General features: G+C 48.0%; 1 protein-coding gene across 1 annotated transcript in view; it reads right to left on the minus strand.

Moving 5' to 3' along the window:
* LOC119972894 (anion exchange protein 2-like) overlaps positions 1–19,790 on the minus strand; it is a 37,757-nt gene that overhangs the window by 12,119 nt on the left and 5,848 nt on the right. Inside the window, exons 2-4 of the mRNA XM_038810438.1 lie at positions 4,141–4,277; positions 1,729–1,909; positions 522–657 (exon numbers count right to left, since the gene is read on the minus strand). Of these exons, the coding sequence (XP_038666366.1) occupies positions 522–657; positions 1,729–1,909; positions 4,141–4,277 (454 nt within the window). The remainder of the gene's footprint in view (positions 1–521; positions 658–1,728; positions 1,910–4,140; positions 4,278–19,790) is intronic.

The raw sequence follows: 19,790 nt of genomic DNA on the forward strand, positions 1-19,790 counted from the left end.
ACTACCAGAAGGATGTGGAGGCTTTAGAGAGGGTGCAGAAGAGATTTACCAGGATGTTCCCTGGTATGGAGGGCATTAGCTATGAGGAGAGGTTGAATAAACTTGGTTTGTTCTCACTGGAACGACGGAGGTTGAGGGGCGACATGATAGAGGTCTACAAAATTAGGAGGGGCATAGACAGAATGGACAGTCAGAGGCTTTTCCCCAGGGTAGAGGGGTCAATTACTAGGGGGGATAGGTTTAAGGTGCGAGGGGCAAGGTTTAGAGGAGATGTACGAGGTAAGTTTTTTTACACAGAGGGTAGTGGGTGCCTGGAACTCGCTGCCGGAGGAGGTGGTGGAAGCAGGGACGATAGTGACATTTTCGAGCATTTAGTTGACCATTTGAAACGCCCTAGCAAACAAGACTGTGGACCAATTGCTGGAGATAGGTGCTTGATGACCGACGCAGACACGATGAGCTGAATGGCCTCTTTCTGTGCTGTAAAACTCTCTGACTATGACCTCTTTCACTCACCCTACCTGTGTTTGAGGAGCAGTGCCCTCAGCACGTTGGCTCGATCTTCAGCCTTGATCTGGTCCGAAATGATCATCTGTTCGACCACTTGATGTGCAATCCCCGGCAAGCTTTTCTGGTCTAAGTCTAACAGGACCGTGCCTGCACAAAGAAGAGGGAGCTCGATCAGTGCAGGCAATTAGTTCAAATACCCCCAGCAGAACATCCCCAGCAGGCCCATCGCGGTACTTGGGTACACAAGCTAGGAATTGATAAGCTTGATTCTTGGTCTGTTCTGAGCTCGGTGATTGTAACCCAGAGATGTTTGAGAGTGTTCCTGGGCTAGGAAGGCAAAATCATGGTTATGTTCCTGGGGCAGTAACCCAGGGGTCCACAATAATAATCTAGAGGTATGGGTTTACTTCCCATTGAAGCTAGCCTCAATAATGATGACCATGAAACTACCGGATTATTGTAAAAGCCCATCTGGCTCACTCATGTCCTGTAGTGGGGGGGAAATCTGCCATCCTTACCTGGTCTGGTCTACCTGTAACTGCAGACATGTAGCAATGTGGCTGACCTGGGAAACGGCCGAGGAAGCCACTCAGTTGTATTCAAGGCGGCAGCAGTTGACCTCCAGATTGTCAAGGACAGTTAGGGTTGGGCAGAAAACCTGCTCAGCTGTGCCCACAAATGCAAATGTATAAAAACATAAATAGGCCAGGGATCCCGCTCCTAACTGTGGCCCTGTGATCCCGCTGGCAGGTTCCTGCATGTGGGCAAGAACAGGTTGAACTGCAATGCTGTCCTGTTTTGAAGATTCAGCTCACACAGATACCACACAGTATCTGACACTGTGACCTCAGCCTGAAAAACACAACAAATGCTGGGCCTGTGTGCAAATTGTTTCACTATGGGACAACAGAAACACATAATTATATTGTGTCTTTAACATAATAAAGTAACCCAATGCACTTCACACTCGGTCACAAAGGAGGGATTTAGAGAAAGTCTTAAAGGAGAGATCGGTCGAGAAGTTTAGCAAAGGATTTTTTTGATCTTACCGTCTGGGCATTAAATGCACAATTTCATCAATAATCCCAATGCCATAACAACTCAAAACAATGTGATAAATTCTCCAGCTGAGTGCCACAAATACGTCAGATGCAGTTTATCAGCACCTGAAGTCACCGTTTTAATTGCCATTGAATTGAATGAACCCGGGATATTTACCATGTGCCAGTGTCTTCCTAAGCTCCAGCAGACTTCGGAAGCTGAGCGAAGCCACATGCGGCTTTCCCCAGCGATCCGTTTCCTCTTCCACATCCTCCTCAAATTTGATCCACCTGGCTGTCTCCTTCCATTGCATCTCATGGTTCTTATCCACTGTCAACTCATTCAGTTCGACAAATACCTGAATAAAAATACAGTGAGAAACAATGACACAACATTCAGCACCTCGCTTCAAAGGCACAATCTGAAAATATTGCTCAGCACTCAGACTCAACATGGATGATGGGTTCTGCATTTCGGAAGCCATACATCTCAGTCCCAGGGCATCACTGCAGGAGCTCCTCAGGGAAGTGTCCCAGGCCCAACCATCTTCAGCTACTTCATCAATGACCTTAACTCCACCCAAGGTCAGATGTTGGGATGTTCACTGATGACTTCAGTCTTCAGTATCATCCACAACTCCTGGGAATGACAGTCTGAGCCCACAAACAGCAAAACTTGAACAACGTTCAGACTTGGAATGATAAATGGCAAGAAACATTCGTGCCTCACAAGTGGCAGGCAATGGCCATCTCCAACAGGAGCTGATCTAACCATCGGCCCACGGCATTGAACCGGGGGCGGGGGGGGGGGGAGTTACCATTGATGAAAGATTTAACTGGACTAGCCTTAGAAATACTGTGGCTGGGCAGCACGGTGGCCTAGTGGTTAGCACAACCGCCTCACGACGCTGAGGTCCCAGGTTCGATCCCGGCTCTGGGTCACTGTCTGTGTGGAGTTTGCACATTCTCCCCGTGTCTGCGTGGGTTTCGCCCCCACAACCCAAAAATGTGCAGAGTAGGTGGATTGGCCACACTAAATTGCCCCTTATTTGGAAAAAATAATTGGCTAATCTAAATTTATAAAAAAAAAAAGAAATACTGTGGCTACAAGAGCAGGTCAGACGCTGGGAATCCTACGGTGAGTAACTCACCGGCTGAATCCCCAAAGACTATTCACCATCTAAAAGGCACAAGTCAACTGCCTAGTTGAATGTGGTTCCAACAACAATCGGGGCTTTTGACACCATCCAGGACAAAGCAGCCCACTTGATTGGAATCCCATCCACCACTTGAAACATTCAAACTCTCCACCACCGACAAACAGTGGCAACCGTGTGTACCATTGACACAATGCACTGCAGCAACTCACCAAGGCTCCTTCGACAGCGCCTTGCAAACCCGTCATCTCTGCCACCATGAAGAACATGAGCAGCAGACATATGGGCACGACCAATTGCAAAGTTCCCCTCCAAGTCACTCGCCACCCTGACTTGGGAATATATCACCGTTCCTTCACTGGGTCAGAACCCTGGACCTTCCTCCCTAACAGCACGGAGGGTGTACCTACACTATATGGACTGCAGCGGTTCAAGAAGGCAGCTCATCACCATCTTCTGAAGGGCAATAAATGGGCAATGTCCATGCTAGCGTCGCTCAATTCTCATGAAAGAATGATTTAAAAACACTTTTTCATTTACCCAAAGATTCTCTGTTAGAAAAACAGACACAACTCAACAACGCCCCCGTTAGATATTCAACGGGTTAATTCAATATTTCCCCCTTAGAAAAACAAAGCCACAACCTGACACCGCACACTCGGGGCCTGAATCACGAAACCAAAATCTCACCCAAAGTACACAGCCCACTATCCTAGAGTGACAGTGAGTCTGCGCTGACTCCACCATTTACCAGTCCCATTCACCACAAGCAGCAGTGGTCATGACACCCCACATAGGGCACTGTATATACCCTTTAGCCAGCTATCAACTGGTCAAGGGCATTGCCTGCCTGTACAACCCATAGGGGCTGATTGGTGATATGAAAATTTAAAAACTAGAATTGCAATCATCCACGTGCGTGCCTGTTGGTCAGTGCTCTGTAATATAAAGAAGTGAATTCCAGATTACCGCAAGTTCACTCTGTACAATAAACTTACAATGTACTTAAACATCATGACTTCCTCAGCTCCTCCCGCTTCAGGTGAAACTCTTCACCGTCTCCTGTTGGATCAGTCAGTTGAGGGAATAGGTGATCAGCAGCCAGTTAGGCAGATATCCAGGTTTGATCCATGGTCAGTGCTGTGTTAGCCGCTCCCCAGTGGAGGGCACTTGGTTTAGGGAAGGAATGATCAGCCAGGGTCCCACCTCTTGCCTGCTCTCAGCCAATCTCTGTTGAAAACGGGAGGGGGGTGGAGTCTGGGTGATAGCAGGGCTGTGCCCAGCAGCAATGACCTTCCCCTCCCAAAGTCTGACACGCACCATCACAAACACACAAGCATCAGCCACTCAGGTGAGCCCTGTAACTCTGGCACCAAGTCAACGCCCGCAGAGAAGGGGGACTATGTTTGGAAACTCTTAAAATCAACATGTACCTCGTGTGGTTTCCGATCAGCCTTCTTGGCTTTAGGGAAAGGTTCGGAATGGTCTTTTCCCACATGCACAACGGTTCCTTTTGTGCTTCTTTTGACCAAGTGTCGTCGAACTCCAGGAACATCCTCAAACCGGTGACCTGAGGAGAGAAGGAACAGACACATCCATAATTCCCAGTATTCCTTGAAGGTCCTGCCCTTCCCTTTTGTTGCAATGGTGTTTCACTGGAATAGTAATCCAGAGACCCAAGGTAACGCTCTGGGGACCCAGGTTCAAATCCCACTAAATAAAGTTTAATGATGGCTGTGAAATCATTGCCGATTGTTATAAAATCCGTCTGATTCACTAATGTCCTTTAGGGCGGCTCAGTGGTTAGCACTGCTGCCTCACAGCTCCAAGGACCTGGGTTCAATTCCTGCCTTGGGGATAGTGTGTGTGGAGTCTGCACGTTCTCCCCGTGTGTGCGTGGGTTTCCTCCGGGTGCTCTGGTTTCCTCCCACAGTCCAAAGATGTGCAGGTTAGGTGGATTGGCCGTGATAAATTGCCCCTCAGAATCCAAAGGGTTAGATGGGATTACTGGGTTACGGGGATAGGCTAGAGGCGTGGGCTTAGGTAGGGTACTCTTTCCAAGAGCCAGTGCAGATTTGATGGGCCGAATGACCTCCTTCTTCACTGTAAATTCTATGATTCTATGAAATCTGTCATCCTTACCCGGTCTACAGGTCTCCAGCAGGTACACAAGCTGTGGTCAGTACAATTCTATGGTTAGGCATGACCCTCTGACAAAGCCATGCTGACTATCCCTGATCAAACCTTGCCTCTCCAAGTGGAGATAGATTCTCTCCTTCAGAATCTTCTCCAATAGTTTCCCGACCACTGACGTGAGACTCACTGGTCTGGTTTAGCTCTGTGGGCTAGACAGCTGGTTTGTGATGCAGTACAAAGCCAGCAGCGCGGGTTGAATTCCCGTACCAGCCTCCCCGAACAGGCGCCGGAGTGCGGCGACTAGGGGCTTTTCACAGTAACTTCATACTTGTGATAAGAAAAGGTGATTATTATTATTATTAGTAGTTCCCTGGTTTATCCCAAATGCCCTTCTTGAAAAGTGGAACCACATTAGCCGTCCTGCTGTCCCCTGATACCTCCCTGTGGTTAGAGAGGGATTAAAAATTTAAATCAGAACCCCTGTAATGTCCTCCCTCCTCTCTCACAGAAGCTGAGATACAACTCATCTGGGCCTGGGGATTTGTCCACTTTTGAACCTGCCACAACCTCCAGTACCTCCTCACTCCCCATGTCAAACTGCTCAAGAACCTCACAGTCCATCTGTCTGAATTCTGCACTCATATTCATCTTCTCGAAAGTGACGGCAGATGTAAAGTTCTTGTTCAACACTCTACCAATGCCACCCAACTCAAGGCACAGATTACCCCCTTGGTCCTGAATGGGTCTGAATCTTTCCCTGCTAATCCTCTTTCCCTTGCTATACTTACGGAATATCTTTGGATTCTCACGAACTTACCTGCCAATGCTTTTCATGCCCCTTTTGAGTTTGCCCCTGTACCTTCTATACTTAATGAGGGTCTGTGCATACTTGCTGCCTTTGTACCTGTTTAAAGTCTCTCTTTTCCTTCTTATCCAGTCCCGAATATTTTGAGACATCCAGGGTTCTCTGGACTTTGCTCCTCCATTTGACCCTAAAGGGAACATGTTGCACCTGCACTCTCGTCCATTCCATTTTGAACGACCCCCCCCCACTGTTCTGACCTTAATTCACACAGAACTACCTCGAACATGTGGCCGGCTTCGTCCCCACAACCAGCATTCTAAATCACTGGCTTTGAAAGCAGACCAAGGCAGGCCAGCAGCACGGTTCAATTCCCATACCAGCCTCCCCGAACAGGCGCCGGAATGTGGCGACTAGGGGCTTTTCATAGTAACTTCATTGAAGCCTACTTGTGACAATAAGCGATTTTCACTTCATTGCACAATCCCTTGTTGGATCTCCGACACGCTGATATAAAAAGCTCTCTTGAACACATTTCAAGAAATCTGCTCCCTCTAAACCCCTTTACAGTGTGACTGTCCCAATTAATGTTGGGAATGTTGAAATCCCCTAACATAGTTACACTATTATTGTTTTTACACACCTCAGTGAATTGTCTACATATCTGCTCCTCTATTGTCCGCTGACTATTGTGGGGGGGGGGGTCTATAATACACTCCCTCCAATGTGAATGCCCCCTTTTTATTCCTAGGGTGGATGTGTGGGCCTACACGCATCACGCGACTCCAGACCCACAGCAATGTCTTTGACTCGGAAAATGCCCTCTGAAATAGCCGAGCAAGCCACTCAGTTCGAGGGCAATTAGAAACAGGCAACAAACGCTGTCCCAGAGACACCCCCATTCCCTGAAACAATGTGAAAACACAGATCTCTGACTGTGGGCCAAATGGCCTCCTTCTGGGCTGTTGGGATCCCAGTTTGATGCCTCCCCTGACTGATGGTACCGACAACACTGCAGCACTCCCTCAGTACTGACCCTCTAGGGCAGTGCGGCACTCCCTCAGTACTGACCCTCTGACAGTGCGGCACTCCCTCAGTACTGACCCTCTGACAGTGCGGCACTCCCTCAGTACTGACGCTCTGACAGTGCAGCACTCCCTCAGTACTGACCCTCTGACAGTGCAGCACTACCTCAGTACTGACGCTCTGACAGTGAAGCACTCCCTCAGTACTGACCCTCTGACAGTGCGGCACTCCCTCAGTACTGACCCTCTGACAGTGCGGCACTCCCTCAGTACTGACCCTCTGACAGTGCAGCACTCCCTCAGTACTGACCCTCTGACAGTGCAGCACTCCCTCAGTACTGACCCTCCGACAGTGCGGCACTCCCTCAGTACTGACCCTCTGACAGTGCAGCACTCCCTCAGTACTGACCCTCTGACAGTGCGGCACTCCCTCAGTACTGACCCTCTGACAGTGCAGCACTCCCTCCGTACTGACCCTCTGACAGTGCAGCACTCCCTCAGTACTGACCCTGTGACAGTGCAGCACTCCCTCAGTACTGACCCTCTGACAGTGCAGCACTCCCTCAGTACTGACCCTCTGACAGTGCAGCACTCCCTCAGTACTGACCCTCTGACAGTGCAGCACTCCCTCAGTACTGACCCTCTGACAGTGCAGCACTCCCTCAGTACTGACCCTCTGACAGTGCAGCACTCCCTCAGTACTGACCCTCTGACAGTGCGGCTCTCCCTCAGTACTGACCCTCTGACAGTGCAGCACTCCCTCAGTACTGACCCTCTGACAGTGCAGCACTCCCTCAGTACTGACCCTCTGACAGTGCAGCACTCCCTCAGTACTGACCCTCTGACAGTGCGGCTCTCCCTCAGTACTGACCCTCTGACAGTGCAGCACTCCCTCTGTACTGACCCTCTGACAGTGCAGCACTCCCTCAGTACTGACCCTCTGACAGTGCAGCACTCCCTCAGTACTGACCCTCTGACAGTGCGGCTCTCCCTCAGTACTGACCCTCTGACAGTGCAGCACTCCCTCAATACTGACCCTCTGACAGTGCGGCACTCCCTCAGTACTGACCCTCTGACAGTGCAGCGCTGGGGAGACAGTGGCATCGTAGCAATATCACTCCACTAGTAATCCAAATGCCCCTGAGACATTTAATTTAAATTCAATTATTAAATTTGGAATTTAAAGCTTGTCTCAGTAATGGTGACCATGAAACTATCATTTATTGTTGTAAAAAGCCTTCTGGTTCACTCATGTCCGCCCAGGAAGGAAATCTGCTGTCCTTACCCGGTCTGGCCTACATAGCGATGCAGTTGACTCTTTACTTCCATCTGAAATGGACGAGCAAGTCACTCAGTTCAAGGGCAATTAGGGATGGACGATAAATGCTGGCCCAGCCAGCGATGCCCACATCCCATGAATGAATAAAATAATTGCTTGGGAGTCATGGTCGGTGTAATGACCTCCAATTGGCTTTATTGGTTGGCCAATTGGAGTATGAGCTCCCTCAATGATAGCTCATTGAGGGGGCATATAAGCACCTGTGTAGGCTTTGTGATCCAGTCTTAAGTTGACTGGACAGCTAGCAGCACTGTTTGGAGCTGCTTTTGTATATAGTTATTGGCAATAAATATTGGTGTGGTGACGGGACTCCTGCCTCCTGTGGATTATTATGGGGGCAGCACGGTAGCATTGTGGATAGCACAATCGCTTCACAGCTCCAGGGTCCCAGGTTCGATTCCGGCTTCGGTCACTGTCTGTGCAGAGTCTGCACATCCTCCCCGTGTGTGCGTGGGTTTCCTCCGGGTGCTCCGGTTTCCTCCCACAGTCCAAAGATGTGCAGGTTAGGTGGATTGGCCATGATAAATTGCCCTTAGTGTCCAAAATTGCCCTTAGTGTTGGGTGGGGTTACTGGGTTATGGGGATGGGGTGGAGTTGTTGACCTTGGGTAGGGTGCTCTTTCCAAGAGCCGGTGGAGACTCGATGGGCTGAATGGCCTCCTTTTGCACTGTGAATTCTATGAGAATTACAGTCGACACCTCTTTCTGCTGGGTCAATTTAATATTCCTCCCAGTGCCCTGTGCTCTCTGCACTGACCTGTATTAAAATCCAAAACTAACCCCACTATCCCCTTTCTCCCACCCGTCCCACCCCCCCCCCCCCCCCCCCCCCCCCCCCCCGCTACCATATCTTCCTCTCACTTAAATAGCAACCTACATTTTCCCTGAAAAATACAAAGGTTTCTGCCTCAACCACTCCCTGTGGTGAACTGCTCCATACTCAGAACAATCCTCTGCGCAAAGAATTTTCTCGAGGTGGTGACGTATAATTTTCTGTTGTCACTGATTCCAAAGCCGGAGTAAATATCAAGCTGCTGGGACTGACTGCTCTGGAACCTTATTCCACACGAGAGTAAGCCCTGAAATTATTCTGGTTCTCCTGCAGTTTAATTTAAGTAATATTGTAGCCTTACCCTGTCTGTACCAGATCTTGCATCCCTCCATAAGGCCATCTCCAGGCTGAAACACCTGTGGCGTCTCTGGAAGACCCTGGGAGTGGGCCGCAAGGCACAGCTTCCAACAGGAGCCCATAGCGTGAGTGCGCTTGTGATTGACTGCAACTTTGCCCATCGCCATCAGAGTAATAAGCATCAATTAACCAGAGATAAGACGAGGACAGCAGCCAGGTGCAGTTCAAACACCCGAGGCTATTGTCATTGTAATGACCAATGTCTTGTGTGTCCAGTTACTCCTGGTTTCAAACCCAGCAACATTCCTCAGCACATTCCAACTAAATACACCCAGGTAAACACCACATTTGATATTATAGGTTACAGTATCTCAAATCCAGCTGTCTAAAACCTGCTGACTCTTTGTCAAGGCTTTGACAGAGTCATCGGACTCGAAGCGTTAGCTCTTTTCTCTCCCGACAGATGCTGCCAGACTTGCTGAGATTTTCCAGCATTTTCTCTTTGGTTTCAGATTCCAGCATCCGCAGTAATTTGCTTTTATCCAGTGTCAAAAACCTGGAATTGTCCCAAAACTGGGCAATTTCAGAATTTGTTACGTGTCAATTTGAATTGAGTAAAAACAAATGAGCCTCCCCAGAGGATTTGGTTAGGTGCTGTATTGATGCAGTGCGGCGCCGAGCCAGTTATCAGTTTGCTAGTCAGTCCATTCCTGCACTCTGCCTCCACAAGGCCGGGTTTAAAAAAAATAAATTTAGAGTGCCCAATTATTTTTTCCAATTAAGGGGCAATTTAGCATGGCCAATCTGCCTATCCTGCACATCTTTGTGTTGTGGGGGTGAAACCCACGCAGACACGGGGAGAATGTGCAAACTCCACACGGACAGTGACCCAGGGCCGAGATTCAAACCCAGGTCCTCAGCGCAGTAGGCAGCAATGCTAGCCACTGTGCCATCGTGCTGCCCCAACAAGGCTGGGTTGACCCAAACCACCCGACCCAAAATCCAGCAACATCTGGAATCCGGCATGGCCTCAGTCCTGAGGTTGCCGTTTTTGAGACACTGTTGGGACAACTGGAGGATTTTAAGGAATATTAGCTTCCAAACCGTCACCACCCTCTGGGTAAAAATGTATTTCCTCAAAACTCCCCTAAACCTCCTGCCCCTCATTTGAACTTGTGTCCCCTTCGTAACTGACCCTTCAGTAAGGGGAACAGCTGCTCCCTATCCACCCTGTCCATGCCCCTCATAATCTTGTCCACCTCGATCAGGTCACCCCTCAGTCTTTGCTCCAGAGAAAACAACCCAAGCCTATCCAACCTCTCTTCATAACTAAAATGTTCCATCCCAGGCAACATCCTGGTGAATCTCCTTGGCACCCCCTCCAGTGCAATCATATCCTTCCTATAGAACATAGAACATTACAGCGCAGTACGGGCCCTTCGGCCCCCGATGTTGCGCCGACCTGTGAAACCATCTGAAGCCTATCTGAACTACACTATTCCATTTTCATCCATATGTCTATCCAGTGACCACTTAAATGCCCTTAAATTTGGCGAGTCTACTACTGTTGCAGGCAGGGCGTTCCACACCCCTACTACTCTCTGAGTAAAGAAACTGCCTCTGACATCTGTCCAATATCTACCACCCCTCAATTTAAAGCTATGTCCCCTCGTGTTGGTCATCACCATCCGAGGAAAAAGACTCTCACTGTCCATCCTATCTAACCCTCTGACTATCTTATATGTCTCTATTAAGTGACCTCTCAGCCTTCTCCTCTCTACGAAAACAACCTCAAGTCCCTGAGCATTTCCTCGTAAGACCTTCCCTCCATACCAGGCAACATCCTAGTAAATCTCCTCTGAGCCCTTTCCAAAGCTTCCACATCCTTCCTATAATGTGGCGACCAGAACTGCACGCAGTACTCCAGCTATGGCCTCCCTGCTTTTGTAATCTATGCCTCGATTGATAAAGGCAAGTGTCCCATGTGCCTTTTTCACCACCCCATTAACCTGCCCTTCTGCCTTCAGAGATCCATGGACAAACACGCCAAGGTCCCTTCGTTCCTCGGAACTTCCCTGTGTCAGACCTTTCATTCCGTGTCACATTACTCCTTCCAATGCAATTGAAAATACAGATGGTGGGTGAGAAGGTAAAATCAAACACTAGTGTTTTGTGCTTAAACAAAGGAGATTACAATGGGATGAGAGAAGAGCTAGCTAAAGTAGACTGGGAGCAAAGACTTTATGGTGGAACAGTTGAGGAACAGTGGAGAACCTTCCAAGCGATTTTTCACAGTGCTCAGCAAAGGTTTATACCAACAAAAAGGAAGGACGGTAGAAAGAGGGAAAATCGACCGTGGCTATCTGAGGAAATCTGATGCTGTTTAGCACAGGGCTAAATCGTTGGCTTTGAAAGCAGACCAAGGCAGGCCAGCAGCACGGTTCAATTCCCGTACCAGCCTTCCTGAACAGGCGCCGGAATGTGGTGACTAGGGGCTTTTCACAGTAATTTCATTTGAAGCCTACTTGTGACAATAAACGATTTTCATTTCATTTTTATTTTTCATTTCAAATAAGGGAGAGTATCAAATTGAAGGAAAAAGCATACAAAGTGGCAAAGATTGGTGGGAGACTAGAGGACTGGGAAATCTTTAGGGGGCAACAGAAAGCTACTAAAAAAGCTATAAAGAAGAGTAAGATAGAGTATGAGAGTAATCTATGCGAATGCTCAGAATATAAAAACAGACAGTAAAAGTTTCTACAAATATATAAAACAAAAAAGAGTGACTCAGGTAAATATTGGTCCTTTAGAGGATGAGAAGGGAGATTTAATAATGGGAGATGAGGAAATGGCTGAGGAACTGAACAGGTTTTTTGGGTCGGTCTTCACAGTGGAAGACACAAATAACATGCCAGTGACTGATAGAAATGAGGCTATGACAGGTGAGGACCTTGAGAGGATTGTTATCACTAAGGAGGGAGTGATGGACAAGCTAATGGGGCTAAAGGTAGACAAGTCTCCTGGGCCTGATTGAATGCATTCCAGAGTGCTAAAAGAGATGGCTAGGCAAATTGCAGATGCACTAGTGATAATTTACCGAAATTCACGAGACTCTGGGGTGGTCCCGGTGGATTGGAAATTAGCAAACGTGACACCACTGTTTAAAAAAGGAGGTAGGCAGAAAGCGGGTTATTATAGGCCAGTGAGCTTAACTTCGGTAGTAGGGAAGATGCTGGAATCTATCATCAAAGAAGAAATAGCGAGGCATCTGGATGGAAATTGTCCCATTGGGCAGATGCAGCATGGGTTCATAAAGGGGAGGTCGTGCCTAACTAATTTAGTGGAAGTTTTTGAGGACATTACCAATGCAGTAGATAACGGGGAGCCAATGGATGTGGTATATCTGGATTTCCAGAAAGCCTTTGACAAGGTGCCACACAAAAGGTTGCTGCATAAGATAAAGATGCATGGCATTAAGGGTAAAATAGTAGCATGGATAGAGGATTGGTTAATTAATAGAAAGCAAAGAGTTGGGATAAATGGGTGTTTCTCTGGTTGGCAATCAGTAGCTAGTGGTGTCCCTCAGGGATCAGTGTTGGGCCCACAATTGTTCACAATTTACATAGATGATTTGGAGTTGGGGACCAAGGGCAATGTGTCCAAGTTTGCAGACGACACTAAGATGAGTGGTAAAGCAAAAAGTGCAGAGGATACTGGAAGTCTGCAGAGGGATTTGGATAGGTTAAGTAAATGGGCTAGGGTCTGGCAGATGGAATACAATGTTGACAAATGTGAGGTTATCCATTTTGGTAGGAATAACAGCAAAAGGGATTATTATTTAAATGATAAAATATTAAAACATGCTGCTGTGCAGAGAGACCTGGGTGTGCTCGTGCATGAGTCACAGAAAGTTGGTTTACAGGTGCAACAGGTGATTAAGAAGGCAAATGGAATTTTGTCCTTCATTGCTAGAAGGATGGAGTTTAAGACGAGGGAGTTTATGCTGCAATTGTATACGGTGTTATTGAGGCCACACCTGGAGTATTGTGTTCAGTTTTGGTCTCCTTACTTGAGAAAGGACGTACTGGCGCTGGAGGGTGTGCAGAGGAGATTCACTAGGTTAATCCCAGAGCTGAAGGGGTTGGATTACGAGGAGAGGTTGAGTAGACTGGGACTGTACTCGTTGGAATTTAGAAGGATGAGGGGGGATCTTATAGAAACATATAAAATTATTAAGGCAATAGATAGGATAGATGCGGGCAGGTTGTTTCCACTGGCAGGTGAAAGGAGAACTAGGGGGCATAGCCTCAAAATAAGGGGAAGTAGATTTAGGACTGAGTTTAGGAGGAACTTCTTCACCCAAAAGGTTGTTAATCTTGCCCAGTGAAGCAGTTGAGGCTCCTTCATTACATGTTTTTAAGGTAAAGATAGATAGTTTTTTGAAGAATAAAGGGATTAAGGGTTATGGTGTTCGGGCCGGAAAGTGGAGCTGAGTCCATAAAAGATCAGCCATGATCTCATTGAATGGTGGAGCAGGCTCGAGGGGCCAGATGGCCGACTCCTGCTCCTAGTTCTTATGTTCTTAAAGTGTATCACCTCACACTTTTCAGGGTTAAATTCCATCTGCCACTTTTCTGCCCATTTGACCATCCCGTCTATATCGTCCTGTAACCCAAGACACAACCTCACTGTTCACCAATTGTTAAAAATTCAATCAAATTTGTTAGGCATGACCTCTCTCTGACAAAGCCATGCTGACTATTCCTGATCAAACCTTGCCTCTCCAAGTGGAGATAGATTCTCTCCTTCAGAATTTTCTCCAATAGTTTCCCGACCACCGATGTGAGACTCACTGGTCTGTAGTTCCCTGGCTTATCTCTACAGCCTTTCTTAAATAGACCGCATTAGCTGTTCTCCAGTCCTCTGGCACCTCCCCCGTGGTCAGAGAGAAATTAAAAATTTGGGTCAGAGTCCCTGCAATCTCCTCCCTCGTCTCCCACAGCATCCTTGGTCACAATTCAGCCAGACCTGGAGACTTGTCCACTTTGAAGCCTGCCAACACCTCCAGTACCTTGTCACTCTCGATGTCAATTTGCTCAAGAACCTCACAGTCTCTGGAGGATTTTTGTTTTGAATCCCCTTTCAAGATCCTGGGGTTCAAACCATACAGTCCAGGGAACTTGTCAACCTTTAACCCCATTAATTTGCCTCAAACTAAATTTTCTGCTGACTGTATTTCATTCCTCCTCTGTAACCGTTACTATTTCTGGGACCTCTGTGGTATGCTTCCCAATACATTCCCAGTAATTTCTCAAATACAACATTCCTATTCATGTTCATTTCCATCAATTCCTCATTCGTTCTCGTCCCATGGATCTCTGATTCTGGGTGATTTATTGTTATTTTCCAGTGAAGATGGACACAAATTAATTTTCTTTGTTGAAATTTTACACCCTGGCTTCAGATTGAACGACCTCACTTTCAAACAGAACGGAAAATTCCATATTATACTCACTCAACACTGAAGGTTTTTTTTAACAAGGTTATTACTCAGCCCTTTTTCATGTCATAATACGAGATCTAGTGTAGCCTCTTCTCCAGTCGGTTCCTCAACGTACTGCTCGAGAAAACCATCCCTAACACACTCGAGAAACGCAGCCTTCACAACACTAGTGCTCACCAGTCTACATGCACATTGAAGTCACCATGATCACTGTATTACCCATTACACGTTCTAGCTGAAGTTACCATGAAGGCCCATTTTTCTCAACCTTGCCCCTCGCCCGAGGTGCGGTGACGCTCAGGTTAAATCACCACCAGTGAGCTCTCCCCCTCAAAGGGGAAAGCAGCCTATGGCCCTCTGGGACAATGCCAGCTTTCATTACCCTGGCCATATGTTTCTCTAATCTCCTGATTAATACCATGCCTCGCATTATTACACCTGTTTCATGGACTATAAACAACGCCTACCAATGTTCGCTGCCCCCTTTCTTGGTTCAACTTAAACAGGTTCCACATTTTGACCTTCCGATCGGACACCCTCCCTCATTATCAGCACAACACCACCTCTTTTTGCCTCTACTTTCTCAGAAGGCTAAGGAAATTTGGCATGTCAGCTACGACTCTCACCAACTTTTACAGATGCACCATAGAAAGCATTCTTTCTAGTTGTATCACAGCTTGGGATGGAGCCTGCTCTGCCCAAGCCCGCAGGAAACTACAAAAGGTTGTGAACGTAGCCCAATCCATCATGAAAACCAGCCTCCCATCCATTGACTCTGTCTATAATTCCCGCTGCCTCGGAAAGGCAGCCAGCATAATTAAGGACTCCACGCACCCCGGACATACTCTCTTCCACCTTCTTCCATCAGGAAAAAGATAGGTCACATAGCAACCGACTCAAGAACAGCTTCTTCCCTACTGCCATCAGACTTTTGAATGTACCTACCTCGGATTAAGTTGATCTTTTCTCTAAACCCTTGCTACACTGTAACATTAGATTCTGCAGTCTCTCCTTCCTTCCCTATGTACAGTATGCGTGGTTTGTACAGCATGCAAGAAACAATACTTTTCACTGTATACTAATACATGTGACAATAATAGATCAAATCAAATCTCGAAGTTTAAAATTCTTGAATATTCAGCTCCCAGACTTGGTCACCCTGCAGTTAGGTTTCCGCAATGGCTATTAGATTATACCCTGCAGTTGTACAGGGCCTTGAATTTTTTATTTGTTGATGGATGTGGATTGCTGGGCCAGCACTTATTGCCCACCCCTAATTGCCTTTGAACTGAGTGTCTCGCTCGGCCATTAAGTGTCAGCCATTTTGCTGTGGGTCTGGAGTCACATGTAGGCCAGACCGGGTAAGGACAGCAGATTTCCTTCCCTAAAGGACATTAGTAAACCAGATAGATTTTTACAACAATTGACGGTTTCATGATCATGGTAAGATTTCTAATTCCGGATTTTTATTGAATTTAAATTTCACCCTCAGCTGTAGTGGGATTTGAACCCAGGTCCCCAAAGCATCACCCTGGGTCTCTAGATTACGCGTCCAGTGACAATACCACTTGGCCACATCTGGAATACTGCGTACAGTTTTATTGCCTTATTTGAGAAAAGATATAATTTGAAATGAATGAAATGAAATGAAAATGGCTTATTGTCACGAGTAGGCTTCAAATGAAGTTACTGTGAAAAGTCCCTAGTCGCCACATTCCGGCGCCTGTTCGGGGAGGCTGTTACGGGAATCGAACCGTGCTGCTGGCTTGCCTTGGTCTGCTTTAAAAGCCAGCGATTTAGCCCTGTGCTAAACAGCCTTACAAGCAGCTCAGAGAAGCTTCATTCGACAGATGCTCCGGCTGATTTCGCAATTGAGCTCTTGGTCTATAACATTGTAGATGACAGATGAGGAACATAGCAGCCATGATAGAATGGGGGAGCAGACTCGATGGGCCAAATGGCTTAATTCTGCTGCTATATCTTATGAATTTATATTCTCGGGATGAGCGGCTTATTTTATGAAAAAAGGTTGAATGCGTTGAGCCGACTGGGGTTTAGAAGAACGAGGTGACCTGAATACCTTGAAATGAAAATGGCTTATTGTCACGAGTAGGCTTTAATGAAGTTACTGTGAAAAGCCCCTAGTCGCCACATTCCGGCGCCTGTCCGGGGAGGCTGGTATGGGAATCGAACCGTGCTGCTGGCCTGGTTGGTCTGCTTTATAAGCCAGCGATTTAGCCTTGTGAGCTAAACCAGCCCCTGTGAGCTAAACCAGCCCCTTGTGTGATTGTGTGGGGATTTGATCGGGCAGATACCTGGACGATAGTTCCCCTGTGGGGGAGACCAGAACGAGGGGACACAGTTTAAGAATAAGAGGTCTGTTTTTTAAGACTGAGATGAGGAGAATTGTTTTTCTCCCAGAGGATCGTTAGTCTCTCCGTCAGAGAGCAGTGGAGGCTGGGTCACTGAATATATTCATGGTTGAGTTAGATAGATGTTTGATTGACAAGAGAGTCAAAGGTTATGGGCCGACAGACACAAAAGTGGAGTTGAGACAACATCCAGATCAGTCATGATCTTATTGAAAGGCAGAGCAGGCTCTCGAAGGGCTGACTGGCCTCCTCCGACCCACAGTCCGATGTGTATTTCAGCCATAATCCAACTGAAATGGAAAACTGGCTGAATGACCCCCTGCTTCGATATATAAGCTGCAAATTGAACTTGCAACTCTGGGTTCCTTAAGCAGGACCAGAACCCTGACACAATTGATCCATCTGATGCTTCCTGGGGAGCCAAATTCCTGACGATCAGCACAGGTCCCAAATGAGGTTCAGCAGGTAACACTCCTCTCAGAGACAGAAGGGACAAGATTTAGGCTCCGCTTTACAGGCTTAAATCAGAGGGTCAGTACTGAGGGAGTGCCGCACTGTCAGAGGGTCAGTACTGAGGGAGTGCCGCACTGTCAGAGGGTCAGTACTGAGGGAGTGCTGCACTGTCAGAGGGTCAGTACTGAGGGAGTGCTGCACTGTCAGAGGGTCAGTACTGAGGGAGTGCTGCACTGTCAGAGGGTCAGTATTGAGGGAGTGCCGCACTGTCAGAGGGTCAGTACTGAGGGAGTGCCGCACTGTCAGAGGGTCAGTACTGAGGGAGTGCCGCACTGTCAGAGGGTCAGTACTGAGGGAGTGCTGCACTGTCAGAGGGTCAGTACTGAGGGAGTGCTGCACTGTCAGAGGGTCAGTACTGAGGGAGTGCTGCACTGTCAGAGGGTCAGTACTGAGGGAGTGCTGCACTGTCAGAGGGTCAGTACTGAGGGAGTGCTGCACTGTCAGAGGGTCAGTACTGAGGGAGCGCCGCACTGTCAGAGGGTCAGTACTGAGGGAGTGCCGCACTGTCAGAGGGTCAGTACTGAGGGAGTGCCGCACTGTCAGAGGGTCAGTACTGAGGGAGTGCTGCACTGTCAGAGGGTCAGTACTGAGGGAGTGCTGCACTGTCAGAGGGTCAGTACTGAGGGAGTGCTGCACTGTCAGAGGGTCAGTACTGAGGGAGCGCCGCACTGTCTGAGGGTCAGTACTGAGGGAGTGCCGCACTGTCAGAGGGTCAGTGCTGAGGGAGTGCTGCACTGTCAGAGGGTCAGTACTGAGGGAGTGCTGCACTGTCAGAGGGTCAGTACTGAGGGAGTGCTGCACTGTCAGAGGGTCAGTACTGAGGGAGTGCCGCACTGTCAGAGGGTCAGTACTGAGGGAGCGCCGCACTGTCTGAGGGTCAGTACTGAGGGAGTGCCGCACTGTCAGAGGGTCAGTGCTGAGGGAGTGCTGCACTGTCAGAGGGTCAGTACTGAGGGAGTGCTGCACTGTCAGAGGGTCAGTACTGAGGGAGTGCCGAAATGTCAGAGGGTCAGTACTGAGGGAGCGCTGCACTGTCAGAGGGTCAGTACTGAGGGAGTGCCGCACTGTCAGAGGGTCAGTACTGAGGGAGTGCTGCACTGTCAGAGGGTCAGTACTGAGGGAGTGCCGCACTGTCAGAGGGTCAGTACTGAGGGAGTGCTGCACTGTCAGAGGGTCAGTACTGAGGGAGTTCTGCACTGTCAGAGGGTCAGTACTGAGGGAGTGCTGCACTGTCAGAGGGTCAGTACTGAGGGAGTGCTGCACTGTCAGAGGGTCAGTACTGAGGGAGTGCCGCATTGTCTTTTGGGCAAGACATTAAAGAAATGCCATGTTTTTTGTCTCAGGTGGGTGTGGGAGAATGCATGACAGTGAAATCCTGGCTAAAGGTTTCCTTCAACCGAAAACAGATTGGTTGGTCATTATCACAGTTCTGTTTGTGGGACCCTGCTGTAGACAAACTGCCTTTGCTACCAACAGTGACCAAACTTCCAAAGTACTAAATAGTTAAGTAGTTAACGTGCTTGGGTGTGAAGCACTTTGCCATGTCCTGAGGCCATTCAGGATGCTTTTCAAATGAAATGCATGTTTTTTATCAGACAATGCAGACAAGGGGTCACCATATTTGGGCTGAGCTTGCTGATTACTTGTCCGTCCAGTTTGAGTCAAAGGCTTAGAGGTTTGGAAACATCAGCTTTTAGGCTGTCATTTTTGTTTGTTAATAAACATGAAAGAAAATACCGAGTCCGGTTTGTATCAGTGACTGATAATGATATGGAAATGAATGGCAGCCAAGCTTTCTCCATCACTCTGATACTAACATGATGACAAGCAGTCAGCCAATGTGATGACTCGAACATTGATACACATTCGGTGTCTGTCTCAATTCATCAATTACACTCTCAATCTGGGACATATTGTGCGTGCATCACACAATCAAGATTCGCTATACTGAGTGACAAAGTGTACCAGGCTCTGATTAGACCCACCCTGCACACTGCATCTGGTCCTGAACAGACTCTTTTTTTGGTAAAATTTGGAGTACCCAATTCATTTTTTTCCAATTAAGGGGCAATTTAGCATAGCCAATCCACCTACCCTGCACATCTTTGGGTTGTGGAGGCGAAACCCACGCAGACACGGGGAGAATGTGTAAACTCCACACGGACAGTGACCCAGAGCCGGAGTCGAACCTGGGACCTCGGCGCTGTGAGGCAGCAGGGCTAACCCACTGCGCCACCGTGCTGCCCCGGTCCTGAACAGACTCAA

This window comes from Scyliorhinus canicula, chromosome 10, assembly GCF_902713615.1.
Source record: "Scyliorhinus canicula chromosome 10, sScyCan1.1, whole genome shotgun sequence".
In the NCBI taxonomy this organism is placed as follows: domain Eukaryota; kingdom Metazoa; phylum Chordata; class Chondrichthyes; order Carcharhiniformes; family Scyliorhinidae; genus Scyliorhinus; species Scyliorhinus canicula.